General features: G+C 30.3%; 2 protein-coding genes across 3 annotated transcripts; both read left to right on the forward strand.

The window, feature by feature from the left end:
* Positions 1 to 13,204: 13,204 nt before the first annotated feature.
* On the forward strand, positions 13,205 to 17,433 carry LOC145184868 (uncharacterized). Its single transcript, XM_080060650.2, has 4 exons — positions 13,205 to 14,382; positions 14,543 to 14,659; positions 14,821 to 15,012; positions 15,196 to 17,433. The coding sequence occupies exons 1-4, from the start codon at positions 13,710 to 13,712 to the stop codon at positions 17,085 to 17,087; spliced, it is 2,874 nt and encodes a 957-aa protein (XP_079916776.2). The 5' UTR covers positions 13,205 to 13,709; the 3' UTR covers positions 17,088 to 17,433.
* Positions 17,434 to 18,212: 779 nt separating this feature from the next.
* LOC145194510 (uncharacterized) lies at positions 18,213 to 20,199 on the forward strand. Of its 2 annotated transcripts, none has more exons than XM_080072175.2 (5): positions 18,213 to 18,286; positions 18,543 to 18,635; positions 18,796 to 19,039; positions 19,153 to 19,412; positions 19,527 to 20,199. In XM_080072175.2, the coding sequence occupies exons 1-5, from the start codon at positions 18,266 to 18,268 to the stop codon at positions 19,644 to 19,646; spliced, it is 738 nt and encodes a 245-aa protein (XP_079928301.2). In that variant the 5' UTR covers positions 18,213 to 18,265; the 3' UTR covers positions 19,647 to 20,199. The 2 variants fall into 2 exon arrangements, with proteins under 2 accessions (XP_079928301.2, XP_089935956.1); XM_090079830.1 differs by having other exon boundaries at positions 19,593 to 20,199.
* Positions 20,200 to 20,919: the final 720 nt, after the last annotated feature.

Genomic DNA, 20,919 nt, shown 5'->3' on the forward strand with positions numbered 1-20,919 from the left:
TAGCATCAGTTTTATCACCCATTTTATTAAGGGAAAGAAAATTTTTTTCGATGCATTCAAGTTTTCGCTCTTTAGCAATTAATTCTGGTTTTGAAGAATAGATACTCATTTTTATTATACTAAGATTTTCTTTAAGTCAATTCAATTTTTTTAAATCTTGGCACACTTTCAGCATATTTTCTTCTTCGAAAAGTTTTCACCGTTTTTTAATTCCCCGCGAAAAGAATTAAAAAATTATTTAGAAAGACGTGAATACATATTTTTAATCTCTCTAATATGTTCAGTGATTTTACGACAATTATTACGTCCGCTAGCATTTAGTTTCCAATTTGTTCCGATCAGGAATTTATTACGCAGATAAATGTCTTCTTTTATATTTCTGATCACTTCTTCAAAAGGTGCTACTTCAACCATTTCTTTGAAAATGATTCGATGTTCCTTTGGAAGTTTTCTTACGTTTTTTAGAAATTTAAGCAAACTTTTTGATTTAGCCGTATCAGAAGTTGACTCAAAGCTATCATCAATGGCATTTAAAAGATCATCCTTTTGCATGCTTTCCATCTTTTTATTTATGCCAAGAATTTTATTTAAGTCAATTTTTAACATGTTAAAAGTTAAAAAATCAATTTTGCTGCTTTTTACGTTTTTCAAGCTTTTCAGAATTTAAAAATTCAATCTTGATTCCATTATCAACCTTTCCATCTCGACGCTCTAAATATCTCCATCCACGTCCAGTTCCTGCCATCGCTTTGTAAAGAGACTTGTATTCTACCACCTCACCCGTTTCAATGTTGGTTATTCTCACATGATGGGTTTTTTCTTAACTAAACTAAGCCATTCCCATTTTGGATCAACAGGTTTTTTTTCTTTTGGAGGAGGCTTTACTTTTTTTTCTTTTGCTCTTTCTAAAATCTCATCTTTACTGATCAAATTATTTTCAACCGCAAGCATCATCAACGTTATTAAATCATCTGCTGTTTTAATAACACCGTTTTCATTCAGCAAATTTTTCAAATACGATGTTGTATATCTCATTTTATTATACCAAGATTTTTTTTTAAGTCAATTCAATTTTTCCTGAAAAGACATCTTAATAAACAGCAGTCATGTTGGTTCCATCTGAAACAAATTTAAGCAGTTTGTCAGAAATAACCACTGCAAAAATAACGGTATTTGCAATAGTTGAAGTTCGAAATTTAAGGTTTACCACTAATTCAGCTGTTTCCGACGTCATTCTTTCTTTTTGCTTGCTGATATCCACAAAGAACAACGGATATAATTTTATATATTCAAGCAAGCTTAACCCAGATTGACAAACAAGTTCATTTGTGCCGTAATATTTTTCATCAAAAGAGAACGCATCTGAATAAGCCATAACCACTCTCTTTTCTCCAAAATTCAAGTCGTAATTGTAATTTGGATACTTTATTCCATTAACAGTCACGTAAAAATTGCTAACATCACAATGGTCGAATAGTGACGGATTAACTGTTTGACTGGAATTTCTGTTTGTCTGAAGTCCGAACAAGATAAATCTTGGAATGCTTTTGTCAGTGACTCTTCCAAGCGACCAGGTAAATTCTGTTTGACCGGCTGGAATAAGCTGTCTTTCACATTTGTTTGATTTATAAGCCACTTGAATGGGAATTTTTTGAGCCATTAAATTCATGAATTCAGTCTTTTTCGAAATATCTAATTCAACGCGAGGCATATAAAGTCTGAATTTTTTAAGGTTGATCATTCCTGCACTAACGCTCTCCGCTCTATAAATCGCATCATCACATTCTTTCTTTGTAAAGGTGATGGTATGTCTAAACCCATAAACAACTTTGTCATAGGTTTCGCAAAATCCAAAAATGTGCTTCAACGGAATTTTAAACGAAAAAGCTCCAACGGATGTAGTGTCTGCAAACAAATGGTCTCGTCTAACAATGAATCCTGAATTTCCAACAAGATTTGACGTATCCATATACCACATTTGCTTTAATCCATCAGCAAACTGAAATCCATAAGGATATTTCATCAATCCAAGTATGGTGGTGGCTGGACCTGGATACATCACTCTTTCCACTTGCTCTCCCGACAAGTCATTAGTCACATCATTAAACAAATACATCAAAGCGTTGTTCACCAGTGAAATGTTGTCTTTAGCATCGTAAAAGGTTCCATCGCTCTTTTTCAACACTCCTTCAATAAGAATGTAAGCCTCTGATGGTACTGTTTGAATCGATTGACAGTCAATCTCAAAAGTAATCGTGCCTGAAGAATTTAAATCGAGATTGGTTGGAAGATACTCAAAAAAATCAACTTTTTCAATACCAATATCATACTCTGGGTTCTCAGTAACTCTTAATCGCTCAGTACTTATCATTTTTTATATAATAAAAAAATTATTTAATTCATTTAAATGTCTCTTATCGCAAGCCATCGCAAGTTTATAACAAGCCATCGCAACAGAATGCTATCTTCATGCTATTTTCATACCCTGTCCCATTTTCACCAGGTCTTGAATTCGAATCGCGTTCTTTTTAGACATTTTATTACTTTGAATAGATGAACCAGTCTTTAATTTCTCAATGGTCTTTTTACCTTTATCAATAACCACGTCTTTAGCAGCGGAGATGGCTGAAAGGGCTAACTCTGTCCCAGCAGATTTTGCAGCTGTAATTGCTTCTTGTCCAATTTTACTTGTAGCAGCATTTTTAAGCAAATTCACTGTTGCTTTTGGCACACTTGACGCAGCTGCTCTTTTTATGAAATTTTTAATCATGTCTACAATACCACCTCCACCAACAACGTTCTTTTTTACATATCTTCTTTTGTTCACAATGAGCATTTTTTAAATAAAAACAATTTTTTAAATAATTTTATCAATAGTCCTCATTAACGATTTATATTCCTCTTTATTAATCTCTCCTTGTCTCAACAGCTCATCGCAAATAGCAACAGCCACATTTCTTGACTCTTTATTCCCAGCATGCCATGCAGCAATACTCAATTCAAGCTTTTCCACCAACGCATTAGGATCGCCTGGAAGAATAATGACACCACGACCTTTTTTACCTTTTTCAATACACATTATTTTTTCCCAAATAGGAGCAATAAGTTGCTGATACTTTGGTCTTCTTGATGATTTCGGTTTATGCGGTTGCGAATCAGATCTTATAGCATCACTATCCATTAAAATTTTTTCATAATTTTGCAAATCTTCATCGGTATAGCTCTTTGGTATTGTTAATTCAGTCATCAGTTCCCAAAGGCCTTTTGTTCCATTATACTTTTCTTCACCGACAATGATATCATTTCCATCTATTTCAACCTCCATTTTTCCAATGTACATTTTATCTCCAACTTTGTTCACTTCGAAAGGTCTTTTCTTTTTTTGATCGACTGACAGGCTTTTAATCATCTTTTGATTGCTTTCAATCAGAGGCTTGTAAAGCTTTCTCAAATCAGTCTGAAGATTAGCATCTGAAATGTTGCCGTTTCTTCTGTCATTAATTTCTTTCACAATTTCATCCCTTTTATTCATGTCTTGTATTTTAAAGAAAAACATCTTTTTAAAATACGTGGAAAAAAACATAAATTGGTTTTACGACTACGTTGATCCTTTCTTAAAAAGGTTATTGAACGTTTGAATCGCATCTTCTCTTCCTTTTTGAATCAAGTTTTCTTTAGTAACTTCATCTATTCCCTTTTTTGTTTTAGTTCTTATTTCCTCTGTTAAGGATTTAAACTTTTGAAGCTCGTTTAAAATCAATTCAAACTCTGAATCGCTTATTTTTCCGTCTATCAACGCTTTGGAAATGTGTTCGCTGATCGTGTTCAATTTTGACTCGGCCAACACTTTGATCTTTTCATGCTTCTCCGCTTTTAATGCTAGTTTTTTATTCACTTGCCCTCCTACAATGGATAAAAACCCCATACCAATAGCTACACCTTCACACGCAATCGCTGCAGGACTAGCAATAATGGTTGACAAAAGCCCAATTCCAGTCGCACCTAAAGCAATGCATAAGGCTTGCATTGTATTATCCACATTAGAAATGATCCTAAACACGCGATGGTACTTTTTGCTTAGATGAACTCGCTTTGCTTTTTCACTCTCTATCTCTTTCTGAATTTCGCTTATTTTCTGAAGACGGTAAACATGCCCTCCTTCTTCTATAGGAGCTGATGGAAGAACTGGATAAAGTTTTTCATTCAATATTTCCATTTTTTATTAAGAAAAAAACTATTTTAAATCAATGTAACTAATCTTACAAAGTTTTTCTCCTTTTTTAACAATCACGTCCTGTTTGCTGTTACTATTCACGTCCATAATAACATCATCTACAGACTCTGAAATAATAACTTCGTTTTTTCTATAATTCAATTGATCAGTAATTTTATTCATTAATGTTATCACTGCAACACCTTTCTCCAAATTCAGCCCAATGGATAAAGCTATCATTGTATGTGAGAGAGCAGCAAATTTAATGTCTTTCTGGGCAAAAATCTCATATTGTTCGTTAACGTTGAAATAAGGTGGATGATCTAAAGTTTTCGTAGACACAATAATGTTGTTTGGTCTTCTTTCCTTCAACTCTCTAACCCTCTCTTCCAAAATTTTTAATTGCAAATCCAAACTGTGGACTTCTGCTGAGGCAACATTTCTAAAAAACTTGTGAGGAGCATGCATTTTACATATTAAAAATAAATTTTTAGATCATTTTTGCAAACTTAACAATTCATTATTATCTACCCATGAATTAAACGAGTCTGGATATCCCAACCATTTGACTAACGACTTGCTCTTGGTTTTGCGAATGATTTTTTCAATTCTGAATATGTCTTGATATGTCTTTTGCATCTCCTGCTCGTAAAAGGTACCTTGAATTTCTTCACCGTTAGCGTCAGAGATTTTATACGTAGGCGGATTCGTATACTGAACTTTCAACACGGTAAAAACCTCTTCAGTCCATCTAGGTGTATACCCCTTTTCAAAATGAGACTTCTTTTTTGCAATCCGCACATGATCACCCATTAAGAATTTTGGTTTTGCTGGTAATGTTTGATCCTTTCCATACAGATTCCACCATACCCTACCTTTATTCTTTTCATCGCTGGCTTCAACTGGTGTCATTTTGATAGAAGAGTGTTTGGTGTGGTTGTAGTTATCAACCATTTTGTCTAAAACGTCAATGTATTTATTGGTGTTGTTAGCTGAAAAGTATTTAAACATTTTCTCTTTCATTGTTCTATTCCATCGTTCAACAACAGAACTTTTTTCTTCATTTTCAGTGGAGTATAATTGCACACCTAGAGCTTGTACATGCTTGTTGTAAAACTCTTTTCCTTTATCCACCCACATTTTGACGCACTTTCTCTCCTCAAATATTTTGCTTAGAGCGCTAGCTACATCAACTCCAGTTTTACTCTTTAATGGAACAATCCATCCATACTTTGAAAACACATCAATAACCATGAGCAAGTATTTTACACCGTTGTTGAACTTTGAAAACGCTTGCATGTCAACCAAATCTACAGCCCATATTTCATCAATGTCATTCACAAACACTTTTCTTCTTCTGAAATGATGTATTACTGGTTTATGAAGCTCCTCTGCAAGTTGATCCGTCCATTTCAAATCACTCACACCTAATCCGAATTTGGCTTTGGCTTTGATGATGGGTTCGATGATTTTTCGCTCGTTTATTTCTCTCTGAGTGGGATTTTGTATAGAGTTCATTTCTTCAAGCATCATTCGATCTGCTAAATTTCTGTTTTGCTTGTCGTTAAAATACTTGTAAGCTAAATCGTGGTGATATGCAGCATTGTCCACTCTATCCACCGGTTTGCTCCAATCTTGATACATGTCTGTAGAAGTGAGTCTTTTATCTAAATTAGTACCAGGTCCAGCAAAGTTCATACCTGGAACGTGCATTTCTCCTGGAAACTTTGCCCATGGAAGCTTTATTTTGTTTGAGAGTTTGTTGATCGATTCCACCAAGTCTCCTCCTTTTGCAGCCGAAACAAACTTGCATTTTGTTATCCCACAAGAGTTGCAAGTCCCTTTCAACATAGTTCTGTTGTTTTTTGTGATCTCGTTTTTCAAGTGAATGGTTTCAGTCTCTCTTCTACACTTAATGCAGTACATTTTAACATATATAAAAACTTTTTTAATATAAAAAATATGGAAGTGATGAAACTGTCGTGTAAAATTGGGAAAACCAAAAGAAACAACAGCAAGCTTTTACCGAGAAGCATTCGAGGAATCATCGTTGGAAAGTCTGGATATGGTAAAACAACGCTGCTCTTAAATTTACTTTTAAGATCTGGGTGGTTAGATTACAACCGATTGTATGTCTTTGGTAAATCACTATTTCAACCCGAATACAAAATACTCAAAAGGTCTTTCGAAAATAAACTTCCTAAAAAGGATATTGTTGATTTGTTAACGGATGATGTACAAGACGAAATGGAAAAATTGAATTTAAACCCTGAAGATGTTATTAATGGCCTTTCAAAAAAATATCCTGGTAACGATGATATGGAGTGTCAATTCTTTGAAACGGCTGACGATGTGCCAGAACCTCAAGATCTCGATGCAACCAAAAACAACTTGATGATCTTTGACGATTTGCAATTGACCAATCAAAACAAGTGCGAAAAATATTACATCCGAGGAAGACATTCTAACGTTGACTGCTTTTATCTCGCTCAAAACTATTTTGAGATTCCAAGACATACCATCCGAGAAAATGCCAACTTTATTTGCCTCTTTAAACAAGACCAAAAAAGCGTTAATCACATTTATCAAGACCACGTTTCGTGCGATATGAAAATAGAAGATTTTAAAGCTTTTTGCAATCATTGCTGGAATGAACCTCACGGATTTGCTGTCATCGATCTCTCTTCTAAAAAGAACGAGGGAAAGTACAGAAGCGGATTTGACGATTTTTTATTTTTCTAAAACAATTTAAAAAATAATTATTATTTAAAAAATGTCAGGTATAATCATCGATGTAGATGGAAAATCAAGTGTTATCACCACTGAATTTTTGGATAAAATCGTTTTTAACGAAGGAAAAGTTATGAAATGGCTTTTCTCGGTCTTGAGACTTACAACAGCATTCCAAATGTAAACAGTAAAAACAATTCTTTCAAATACAGCATGAACAATGGAGCTCATTGGGAGAACATTATCATTCCATCAGGAAGCTATGACATTAAAGACATCAATGAGTATTTGCAAAGGTCTATTTTAAGCACAATAAAATCAGCTCAACGTGGAAGTTATATTATTGCAAATAAAGTTAATTACTCACCAAGCAACCTTCAAATTGGAATCAATCTTAATACTTTAAAATCAACCATTAAACTTGGCTTGAATTATTTGATTGACTTTAATGTGGAGAATAGCATCTCTTCAGTTTTAGGGTTTACTAAAAGAAAATTAAAAAGCCATTCAACACAAAACCGATACTAGCATTAAGCTTTCTCATCAAGACTTGAACGGTAAACATGTTCTCGCTATCACTAATGTGAAATTGAACAAAATTAAAAAAGCGTATGAAACTGGTAAAGGAGTCACTCTTAAATTAAGCAAAAAACAAATTGCATACAACTCAACCATTGAAGGCGGATTTATTGGCGCTCTTTTACCGTTATTGGGTATGATAGGAAGTACACTTGCAACAAAAGTAGTTCCAGCTCTAGCCACCGGATTGTTAGCAGGTGTAGGTTCTTCTGCTGGCTCTGCTATGGTTGATAAAATTGCTGGAAGAGGAATCGTTTACTTGAGCAAAAATGGAAAAGGAATGAAGATAAAAACTTTAGGTGGAGAAGGATTGTTTATTACCCCATGGACTAAAAATGTTCACGGTGATGGACTCTTCATTAAAACTGGGAAAGGTTATAAATATGCTGGAGCCGGCTTATTGCTCGGACCTAATTCACCCTTCTCAAGCATTCCTTTTTTAGGCGCCATTCTATGAAAAGCTCTTGTTAAAAAATTCGGATAAACTTTTTAAGAAATTAAAAAAATGATCGACTTTCAATGGATTGACGTAGAAGGAATTGTTTTACCTAATGAAGCTTTGACTAACTTTCAATTGATAAAGGTTGCTAAACAGTTAAAATTAAAAAACTTTCAAGGTGTGTTTGTCAGGGATGAGTTACCGAAAAAGACAATGAAAAAAGAATGTGGGATCGTGAATACGGGCGATTCAAGCACTGGTGGGTTTCATTGGGTGTGTTGGTTTAAAGACGGTGACAAAAAGTATAGTTTTGATTCTTACGCTCAGCCTCCTCTTGTCGAACTTGTCGATTATTTGAAAAGTCCGGTTTATTACAACAGCGAGAGAGTTCAGTTTGGTAATACCTCTTATTGCGGTCACTTGTGTCTTTACGTTTTAAAAAAATTGGATGAAGGTCTTGACTTTCAAGAAGTTATCAATACCTTGTGGTGACTGCTTGAAGGATAAACAAGAAAAACTCGCCACCATGAACGTTATACGATCACGTCATCACGATGTCTACACCGAAGAAATCAACAAAGTTGCTCTCAGCGCTAACGATGATAAAAGACACATCTTACAAGACGGAATTCGAACGCTAGCCATCGGGCACTACAAAATCAGATCCATTCCTTAACATTGCGGAAAGAAATAATTTTAGAACGGAAAAAAAACACGACGCCATCTTGCATGCTTGGCTTAAGTATAGGAATATATCAATGGCTCAGAATCGGCATTTCCTAGTAGTCCGGTTGTTAAAATGTATAATACTCGACCTTTTTTTTTTTTTCGCTAATCCAGAAACTTTTTAATCTTTGCCTGACACAAAACAAAACAAAACACACAAAAGAACATGGACTTCAATGAATTTTAAAAGTTCTATAAAGTGAAATAGCTTTCAGAGCATCCGTGGTACCAAAATTTCAAGGTTCAATTTTGTTTTAAGGTTCAAGATTTTCAATTATTAGAAATTACTCGAAAATAGTCAACTGAATGGACAATGATTTATCTTTTCCTCCATTACTGAAAGATATCAATGAAGGTGAGATTAAATTGTGTATTAACTGTGACTTTGTCCCTATATGGGGCATTAAAAATGCAAATATAATTGTGCAGGAAATTAAAATTACTCTAAATAACTGTAATTTCCTGCACCATGACAATTTGTAATTTCCTGCACCATGACAATTTGTAATTTCCTGCACCATGACAATTTGTAATTTCCTGCACCATGACAATTTGTAATTTCCTGCACCATGACAATTTGCAATTTCCTGCACCATGACAATTTGTAATTTCCTGCACCATGACAATTTGCAATTTCCTGCACCATGACAATTTGTAATTTCCTGCACCATGACAATTTGTAATTTCCTGCACCATGACAATTTGCAATTTCCTGCACCATGACAATTTGTAATTTCCTGCACCATGACAATTTGTAATTTCCTGCACCATGACAATTTGTAATTTCCTGCACCATGACAATTTGTAATTTCCTGCACCATGACAATTTGTAATTTCCTGCACCATGACAATTTGTAATTTCCTGCACCATGACAATTTGTAATTTCCTGCACCATGACAATTTGTAATTTCCTGCACCATGACAATTTGTAATTTCCTGCACCATGACAATTTGTAATTTCCTGCACCATGACAATTTGCAATTTCCTGCACCATGACAATTTGTAATTTCCTGCACCATGACAATTTGTAATTTCCTGCACCATGACAATTTGTAATTTCCTGCACCATGACAATTTGTAATTTCCTGCACCATGACAATTTGCAATTTCCTGCACCATGACAATTTGTAATTTCCTGCACCATGACAATTTGTAATTTCCTGCACCATGACAATTTGCAATTTCCTGCACCATGACAATTTGTAATTTCCTGCACCATGACAATTTGTAATTTCCTGCACCATGACAATTTGCAATTTCCTGCACCATGACAATTTGTAATTTCCTGCACCATGACAATTTGTAATTTCCTGCACCATGACAATTTGTAATTTCCTGCACCATGACAATTTGTAATTTCCTGCACCATGACAATTTGTAATTTCCTGCACCATGACAATTTGCAATTTCCTGCACCATGACAATTTGTAATTTCCTGCACCATGACAATTTGTAATTTTTAAAATTTTCTAAATAATTATTGATCAATGAGAAATCAATGAAAATAATTATTGATCAATGAGCTTGTAGAATAATATATATATATATCAGAAATTTTTAATCTTAAGGTTATTGGCTATCCATTATTCTTTAACATTTTTGTCATGTTAGAACGTAATGGCTCATTTATCCATTAATAAAAGAAACAGTCACTGACAGGAAATAAATTCGTGGATGCTTCTGAAAATTTAATTTTGGCTTAATTATTTGTGGAATATTTTTAGAAAATGAACGAAAAATTCTAAAGAAAACACTAATTTTTAAATCTGCTTTAAAAGAAAACTTAAAAGAAAACTTAAAAGAAAATTTAAAAGAAAATTTAAAAGAAAATTTAAAAGAAAACTTAAAAGAAAACTTAAAAGAAAATTTAAAAGAAAATTTAAAAGAAAACTTAAAAGAAAACTTAAAAGAAAATTTAAAAGAAAATTTAAAAGAAAACTTAAAAGAAAATTTAAAAGAAAATTTAAAAGAAAATTTAAAAGAAAACTTAAAAGAAAATTTAAAAGAAAATTTAAAAGAAAATTTAAAAGAAAACTTAAAAGAAAACTTAAAAGAAAATTTAAAAGAAAATTTAAAAGAAAATTTAAAAGAAAACTTAAAAGAAAACTTAAAAGAAAATTTAAATGAAAATTTAAAAGAAAATTTAAAAGAAAATTTAAAAGAAAATTTAAAAGAAAATTTAAAAGAAAATTTAAAAGAAAACTTAAAAGAAAATTTAAAAGAAAACTTCAAAGAAAATTTAAAAGAAAATTTAAAAGAAAATTTAAAAGAAAACTTAAAAGAAAATTTAAAAGAAAATTTAAAAGAAAATTTAAAAGAAAATTTAAAAGAAAATTTAAAAGAAAACTTAAAAGAAAATTTAAAAGAAAATTTAAAAGAAAATTTAAAAGAAAACTTAAAAGAAAACTTAAAAGAAAATTTAAAAGAAAATTTAAAAGAAAATTTAAAAGAAAATTTAAAAGAAAATTTAAAAGAAAATTTAAAAGAAAATTTAAAAGAAAACTTAAAAGAAAACTTAAAAGAAAATTTAAAAGAAAATTTAAAAGAAAATTTAAAAGAAAATTTAAAAGAAAATTTAAAAGAAAATTTAAAAGAAAACTTAAAAGAAAATTTAAAAGAAAACTTAAAAGAAAATTTAAAAGAAAATTTAAAAGAAAACTTAAAAGAAAACTTAAAAGAAAATTTAAAAGAAAATTTAAAAGAAAATTTAAAAGAAAACTTAAAAGAAAATTTAAAAGAAAATTTAAAAGAAAATTTAAAAGAAAACTTAAAAGAAAATTTAAAAGAAAATTTAAAAGAAAACTTAAAAGAAAATTTAAAAGAAAACTTAAAAGAAAATTTAAAAGAAAATTTAAAAGAAAACTTAAAAGAAAACTTAAAAGAAAATTTAAAAGAAAATTTAAAAGAAAATTTAAAAGAAAATTTAAAAGAAAATTTAAAAGAAAATTTAAAAGAAAACTTAAAAGAAAACTTAAAAGAAAATTTAAAAGAAAATTTAAAAGAAAATTTAAAAGAAAATTTAAAAGAAAACTTAAAAGAAAATTTAAAAGAAAATTTAAAAGAAAATTTAAAAGAAAATTTAAAAGAAAACTTAAAAGAAAATTTAAAAGAAAATTTAAAAGAAAATTTAAAAGAAAACTTAAAAGAAAACTTAAAAGAAATTTTAAAAGAAAATTTAAAAGAAAATTTAAAAGAAAATTTAAAAGAAAATTTAAAAGAAAATTTAAAAGAAAACTTAAAAGAAAACTTAAAAGAAAATTTAAAAGAAAATTTAAAAGAAAACTTAAAAGAAAATTTAAAAGAAAATTTAAAAGAAAATTTAAAAGAAAACTTAAAAGAAAATTTAAAAGAAAACTTAAAAGAAAATTTAAAAGAAAATTTAAAAGAAAACTTAAAAGAAAACTTAAAAGAAAATTTAAAAGAAAATTTAAAAGAAAATTTAAAAGAAAACTTAAAAGAAAATTTAAAAGAAAATTTAAAAGAAAATTTAAAAGAAAACTTAAAAGAAAATTTAAAAGAAAATTTAAAAGAAAACTTAAAAGAAAATTTAAAAGAAAACTTAAAAGAAAATTTAAAAGAAAATTTAAAAGAAAACTTAAAAGAAAACTTAAAAGAAAATTTAAAAGAAAATTTAAAAGAAAACTTAAAAGAAAATTTAAAAGAAAATTTAAAAGAAAATTTAAAAGAAAACTTAAAAGAAAACTTAAAAGAAAATTTAAAAGAAAATTTAAAAGAAAACTTAAAAGAAAATTTAAAAGAAAATTTAAAAGAAAACTTAAAAGAAAACTTAAAAGAAAATTTAAAAGAAAATTTAAAAGAAAATTTAAAAGAAAACTTAAAAGAAAATTTAAAAGAAAATTTAAAAGAAAATTTAAAAGAAAACTTAAAAGAAAATTTAAAAGAAAATTTAAAAGAAAACTTAAAAGAAAATTTAAAAGAAAACTTAAAAGAAAATTTAAAAGAAAATTTAAAAGAAAATTTAAAAGAAAATTTAAAAGAAAATTTAAAAGAAAATTTAAAAGAAAACTTAAAAGAAAACTTAAAAGAAAAAAAAAAACTCACTTTAAAAGAAAGGAATAAAAAAAATAGGATAGGGAAAAAAAATACTAATACAAGAAAAAAAACAAGACAATAACGAGAAAATAACGAAAAAATAACGAGATAATAGAACAAAAGAAAAAAGTTGAATTATTTCAGTTAAAAAATGATTCCATTCCTGTTTATAAATCCATTTGTTCGCTTAGTAAAGCTATTAATAAAGAGTATTCTACTCTTACTACTCTTCTTTGTAAAAGAAGCAACTGTGGTAAAACAATCTGCAACTCAGTTTATTTTTAATTCACCAGATCTACTTTCCCCTGGTTTTGGGAATCTTTTAGAAGTTCAGTAATTTTTTTTTCTTTATAAACCGCTGTTTAATTCATTTGTAATATTTTTTAATACCTCTATCTTTTTTATTTTAATCAGATTAACTGCTTTAGAAGCTCATACACTGACATTTTTGTAACTGTCATATTTTGACGTTACGCTATGACTTAAACCCGCTCTAACAAATTGGCGTGACCTCCTGTTTACAAAAATTTATAGTAGCGCAAAGGGGGTAAAAACCATGTTATAAAGCTTTTTGTGCATAGAAACTGTAGATTATTAGTTTTCAAGAAAGTCTAAAAGAGCTGAATTCTAGCAATTTATTATCGGTTAAAAGCTTTTGACATACCGTGACTATCATTTTGGCCAAAGCCCATGTCAGTGAAACTGAGGTAAGAAAAAAATAACGTCGGAAAAAAGTTAGCAAAGCCAATTTACTATTAAAATTTCTTTTGGAAAAAAAAAAAAAAAAGAACACAGAATACGCCATTTAAAAAGAGCTATTTCTTCAGTAGAATGGTGACTAAATTATGTTGTACAGAACTGAAGCACATAATCAGTCAAGCAAGAAGTTTGTTGACAATAACACTAGAACTCAATCCACTTTTTAATAAGCAAACATGCTGCTGATTTACAACTTTCTTGATGAAATATGAAAACTTTATTAATTTTAGTCATTTTTTATATACTTTTGGTATTGCATAAATGTCTTCCAATACATTATAAACACAAGCCAAAGAAAAAGCATGTTAATAACGGACATGCGCGAGATGTTATAAATCTTCTAAATAGCTCCTCATCTCACAGTAATGAGACAATAGGCAAAAGATTTTTTGGAAAGCAATTGGGTTTTTCATATGATCGAGATAAGGAATCAAGGGCAAATAAGCCTACGGTACTCAAAAATCTGGAGAACAGACATCAAGGGATTCACACTGGATACCATGATGAAGAAAACTGGGATAGCGATGATGAAACAAAACGGCGACATTCTAACAAATCACCAAAAAATGATGATGAAGAAAAAGGCGAAAAACTATTTGGGGGTGAAAGAGTCGATCACAATGAACACACAAAGTTCTCAAACAGTTTAATGTCAAAATTAGGTTTTACATTTCACGGTGGTAGGGTTCATATGGATGAAGACGGACATTTAGTGCAAGGTGATCCCAATAGTAAGAGTAATAGTTTAATTGGTGGAAGAGGGGGACATTATCATGGAGGTGATGAGGACGAAGATGAAGACGAAAATGACGAAAATGACGAGAAAGAAGATTCCGAGAAGAGTCATAAAGACTCAAGTAAAGAAGATGACGAGGATGAAGGTCTAGATTTTTTCTGTCGATGGGTGATTTGTATTGTTCAGTTGATTTTTTCTACAATTTTTTAGTTAACCAAATATATAGTTGTATACCATATTCAGAATTTTTTTTTTTATTTGCACTCACACATAAATAAAGAATTTAAAAAAAAAAATCTTTTCAGACGTGACAACTGGCCATCATATAGGACCTTTTCCGTTTGCACCATTACCCCAAGGTTATCATAAAGGTCGGGGTCCGCAAAACGAACCTGATGACGATGAAGAAGACAGAATTAAAGGTTTTTAAATAACTTAATCAGTTTCGGTGTTTAGTAATTATTGACCTGTAATAGTTATGCAATGTTCAGAACGAGGTTGTCTGGTGACGCTGAGTTTAGTGATTCTGAGTATGGTAATGGTGAATTTGGTGTCTCTCAAAAAAATTATGTTATTGTTGTAGATGAAAAAGAAGAAAGAGAAGAAAAAGCTTTGCGTGAAAAAGAAAGACAAGAAGAGGAAGAAGAAGAGGAAGATGAAGAGAACGATCGATCAGCTGCAAGTCATCGTAAAAAAAAGAAAGAAAAGAACTACAGTGAGGCTGACGAAAATCCCTATCATCACCAAGAGCACGTATCAATAGCAGAAGAAGAAAGTGCGTAAAATCTTAATGAATCTCTATAAAAAATCTTAACAGATCTTTAAAAAAATCTCTGTAAATAAACGTTATTACAACTATTTAATGCAACTCAAAATACTCTTTATTTTTGGATTGTTTTAAAAGATTTTCTTTTCAGATTTTTATTTGTAGAAAAATGAATATTACTTCTTTTCATAGGTGACAAAGAAACAGTTGGCTTACCTTTAAAAGTTAACAAAAAAGAAAACTTTAAAAAGAAAGAAAACGAGACGGACAACAATGAAGGTAACAAGCCAATCATCGAAGATAAAAAAAGTTCTCATAATATTGTCTTTGTTTTGAACGGCAAAGATGGGTTAGAGGAAATTAAAAACATGAAGGGCTTTAACGATATTATTAAAACGTTAACGGAAAAAGCTAAAAGTAGTGAAAGCAACTCAGTAAGTGCTCTTGGTACAAATAAAAGCTCAGAGGTCACAAACAACACTGCCGTAATTTTAGCTGGAAACTCAAAACCTATTGAAGCAAAGCCTAATTTACCTTCGCCCTCTCCGCAAATCATTAGCTCAACAACATCGCTCGTAAAGGAAGTTAACCAAGCAGCTTCTGTTGCAGCCTCAGAAAATATCAAAGCGGTAAACGTGTTACCTGTCACGGAATTTGTTCCTGCAACATCCACATCAGGAAATCAAATTTCTTTAATAAATCAAAATAAAAATTCCAATACGCAAGAATCTCGTGAGTCAGGCACAGACAAAAAGTTTGAACTGTCCCCAGTTCAAAGCAACAGCAGCATATTAACCAGTGCTTCAACAGCAAGTTTTTCGAGAGCTGATTCACCAAATAACGGCATTCAACATGACCAAAATCCTCCACTGCAAACTTCCGAAACAACTTCACCACTCTTTCCTCAAGGTAAATACGTAAACAATAACATTTTAAAAAGTAATTCACAGCAAGAAGGTGGCCAAGTTCTCTTTAAACCGGTGCGCAATGATTTCTCTTCTGGTTTAAACCAAATCCAAAGTCCAGGAGAAAACAACGATGCAGCTTCTCTAGAAAAAAGTTTTAGCGAACTTTCGAAATCAGGCGGTTTAATTAATAAAAATCCTGGAATTTCGTTGCCGGCTGAAAATTCTTTACCTTCTTTAAGTGAAACTACGCATTTGACGCAAAATAATAACGAGGTATTTCAATTACGTGCTTCTGGAGAACAAACAAGTAATAAAATACTTACAAGAAACGAGGCTGCACAGAACATGGATAATGATGAAAGAAATGAAAAACTTATATCAAATATTCTTTATAGGATTGAAGAAGCCAAGCTAAAAGCTCAACCTCAAAACAAAGATCAAAGTAATGAAGACACTGTTAAAGTTGTCGAAATGATAAGTAAACCAATGCCATTAAGAGAATCAAAAGGACTTACTGTTTCACAGGTAGAAGAAATGAAAGAGGATGAACATGAGGTTCCAAGTGAAATTCCATCCAGATTTAGAACTCATATTAAGCTACCTGACCCCAAAGAACCGGTAACCGAGAGTTATGACGGAGAAAAATTTAATTCTGGAGATTTAGAATTTAAGGAGCCCTCATTCCAAAAAGTTTTAGTTTCTGAAAGGAAAAAAAAAAAAGTTTTAACGAAGTTGGTTTCTAATGATACAGAAAATGACGAAAATTATAAAACTCCGATCGGGCCCATTTCTGAAGAAAGAAAAGCTTTGTTTAGAAAAGTGAATAATGCCATCGATCATACGTTTTCAAAAGTCTCTCCTGAGACTATTTCATCAGAATCTGCATATAACAAACTACCAACAATTCAGACTACCAAAGGCGTACTTAAAGATACTTCAAACGCACCTGTGGTTTCATATCGTCATCGAAGTTTTTACAACGAACAAAACTCTAACAAAGAAGAACAACCAACAATAAATGTGTTAAACCACGATAAATTTCGTTTAGTAAATAAGAGCATGGCGAGTGTTTTGCATTGCCAAAAATGCGAAACAAATCCGCCCAATGCCAGAGCAATGTTAGAAAAAGAGCCAATTACTTTTGATTTAGTATTTGTTAAAATGAACAAACCGTAAATGCCAATACGGGTGTTACAAGTGGATATTGAGTTTTTGTGGTTAGTTTGTAAGTGTGCAGACGGTAAGTGAAATTAATCGGTTTAAGATAAAAAAGAGTAGCCGAGGAGAAAGCAGGAGTAAATTTTAAAAGGTGCTGTCACCAAGTACGAGAAAGACTAAATCTGCCATGAAGTAACTTTATCCTTAAAAAATTCATGAAAGAAAATTTAGGAACTTAACAGTGGAGCTGTTTTTAGACCATGTTTAAAATACATTTTTAAAGCTTTAGACAAAATATTTTGTAAAAATAAAGATAGTATTTAAGAACAATGCAAAAATAATATCAAAATCTTTTTTACAAAAATATTTTTTTTACTTAAAAATTTTTCTTTCGATTCCGTTTGTTTCACCTTTTAATTCTAAGAAATTACCCTTATATCCTGTCTTTAAACTAATTTTGATTGAAATATTCTAGACAAACTCTAAAAACCACTTTGCATGACGCATTTATTCGAATTTTCATCGACTAATTGTTAAAGTTTACAAAACTTTACACAAAAACTGGTAATTACAAAGTTTAAGATTTCAGTTCCGGTCTGTAAATTTCTTTAAATATAAAGACCAATACCCCATGGGAGCGGTCGAGTTGTTTCAGAAATAAACTAAAGCTAATGAAAAGCAGACCAAATAGTAACAAATTTCATATAAAAAAATAACTTAGGTAAGATAAGTCAAAAGAAAAAAATATTGTGTCTCATTATTTATCCCTTTACCATAACCTATTTTTACAAGAATAGCCTTCACGAATATTGTATAATTAAAGTAAGAAACTGTAAAACTTTGAATTAATTCAAGTTATTGTAGATTTAGACTGGTGTTCCCAAGTGAGAATAATATGGTATCAACGTCACCAACATAATTTTGTGTGTTTCAATAAAATCCTATCCGTTTTCGCTAAATACAAAACTCCTTGTAGATCCTCCTATGGGAACGAAAAAAAAAGGATGTGTCTAATTGCGTCTGAATTTCATATAATGCTTTAAATAAAAAGTAACTCGTAAAAATTTTTATCTCTTCAAATTTGCACGAAGGTAATTTTATTGTTTTCGTTAGACAATATAAAAGAACAACAATCGAAAAAATGATTGTCAGACAAAAGTAATTTTTCAAGGACGTGTTGTTGAAACGCTTGTTAAATGGAAACACCTATTCAAAAGGTTTTATCGCGTTCACAAATACCAGAATCCTATCTTTTTTTTTAAAATATTATCTTTAGGTTTTGTCAAGCATTTTATTTGATATTATCATGTAAAAATACAGAAATCGTCCAGAGAGTGACATCTCAAATGATGAAACTCATATTTTATGAAAAATAAATAAATTTTTTTAGGAACATTAAGCAATCGATTTATATTTTTAGCTTTTTATCTTTTAATTTTTTTAGTTTTATTTCAATAGTGGGACATTTTTTAGAGCTTTGATGGATCGTCAGTATACTGTATCATTTCATCTGAAAGCAAAGGAGAGACGATGAACAAGTTATTTATTGGTGGAATACCAGCAAAGGTAGCAAAATACGATTTTTAAATTCACAACTATGTTTCAATTTATTATTATTTCAATTTAGATAAATACAACACAAAATATATTTTCATTTATGCTTTAAAATAATATATTTAGTAGTTTATTTGATAGTTTAATAATAACTCAATAATTTTTTTACAAGGTTACGGAAAAAGAGCTCAACGTGTTCTTTTCTGGATTTGGTGTCGTCAACGACGTGCGGATTGTAACCGACAGAATAACAGCAGAATGCAAAGGTTACGGTTTTGTAACTTTTGAGAAAAAATCAGTAAGTGAAATGCTTGTTGCAGCGAAAACTGTTCGCATGAACGGAAGAAAATTAAGAATAAGAAAAGCTGTTCAGAGGAGTGCATCTCAGTTTGATAAAGTTTCGGAACAATTAAAAGGTATTTAATTTTTAAAGCTTGCTTTTCATATTTCTATACACTTTTTCAATGTAACTTACATGTTTGCCATATTGTATTCTCCGTTCCGTTATTGTTTGTTTTTTTTATATCAGTAACCAAGATGAAATCTTTAAGACACACTTCAAATTCAAGAAAACACCAGTATATAGCTATTAATGAAGTTTCTCCACAGTTAAATGACGGTTCATGTAATCATTTGTTACCAATAACAGCTCCTATGGTTATCTCTTCATCCACAATGTTTAATCTATTAACACCTCCCCCTTCACCCCCACGTTCACGAAACTCTATGCATCCGATCGGACAATACGCTACAGATTTCTTTTTAACCCTTGCTCATGCTGAAAGTCAAGTAAGATGTTCTTACTTATTTTGTTTACAACTTTTTCAAATTCACAAAAATTAACCGCTAATTTTATTTATTTTGTAAGATTTAAATACAGTTTTTTTATATATATGTTTTTAGTACTCTTGCGGCATACCATTACCAGAATTCTTTTCTATGAACTCACATCCTTACTTTAATATACAGCCTCCATTTGTACAACCAGATTATCTGCATCTGTACATTGACAATAACTTATGAGCATATCTTAAGGATATCAGCAATCTTCCGTTGTTCTTTTTAAAACGACGTTTTTAAAGCAAATTTCAAATTATAAAATGTATTTTTTTAAAGAATTGTGTTTGTACATATTGTTCAGAGAGATTTGTTATTTATTGTAGAATTTAAAAAATATATACAGATATAGAAAATAAACAAAGTTAGTTAAACAATTCTAAAGGACATTTTTTAGAATACGCGTTATCTAGATCAGGGTTGATTATTTCTCTATTTTTTTTGTTTCTCATTTCTTTCTTTTAAACAAAGTTTTGAGTACCGCATTGTTTAAAGCAAATATTCCGAAATATGTTTAGAATGATGCCTTTAGAATTATATTTTAAGACTAGAAATTTTTTTAAAAGCTAAAACAAATAGTATATTATTAGGAACAAATTTAATGACAGAGAGTAGCATTTTCTGTAAAGGTGTTGACTATTTATTATATATCAGTGATTTATTATTACTTCAACCAATCCACACTTCCACCAATTGATTTATTAAACATCATTTGAAGTAAATTATTTATTTAAAAGAATTAAACAACAATGCTTCAACTTCTCTTTTTCTTTTTTGTTTTGCCTTGTTTTTTACTGTTTTTTCTTTGGCTTAAAATTTAACATTGTTGTTTTGTTAAAATTATTAATTATAATTAGAATAAATTAAAAGATGATTAAGAAATCCAAGTTTTAAAAAGTTGTAGTAGCAGTTTACAGGGCCCTAAAAGAAAGCAGGAAGGGAAGGGGGGGGGGGGGAAGAGGGGGGACATTAAGTCCATTGAAACATAAAACTTTGTTAATAAGCTCCATATAAAAAAGACATCTTTGTCAGTATTTCGTTTCAAATAATTTGGAAATGTTTATGTAATATATTTACAAATAGACAACTATAAAAGTGCAGTGCTTAAAAGATGATAATCTTTAATTAAAAAAGAGAAAAGCATATCTGCCCAATTCCGTGAAAAAGTATGTAATCAGCGTTTCAAAAATGGAAAATTCTAACATCTTAGGCTTTTAAATAGAGATTTATGTTTTAACAACTACCTTAGATATACCAATTGCTGTTTATTATAAACCTCTTGAAACCTCTTCATTTTTTTTAGAACTTTAAAAATTTTAAAAATTAGAAATGTGAAACAAGTCAAAAATGTTAACAAAATTTTATTAGATTAACAATGGCAACCATGACAGAGTTTCATAATGCAAATTTGAGAGCAGAATATTAATTCTGAATCAAAACAAAATCATTTAAAGTTTTT

Source organism: Hydra viridissima, unplaced genomic scaffold, assembly GCF_058129835.1.
Source record: "Hydra viridissima isolate aposymbiotic clone 2 unplaced genomic scaffold, HvirCarnegie_v1 scaffold_2, whole genome shotgun sequence".
Classification (NCBI taxonomy): Eukaryota; Metazoa; Cnidaria; class Hydrozoa; order Anthoathecata; family Hydridae; genus Hydra; species Hydra viridissima.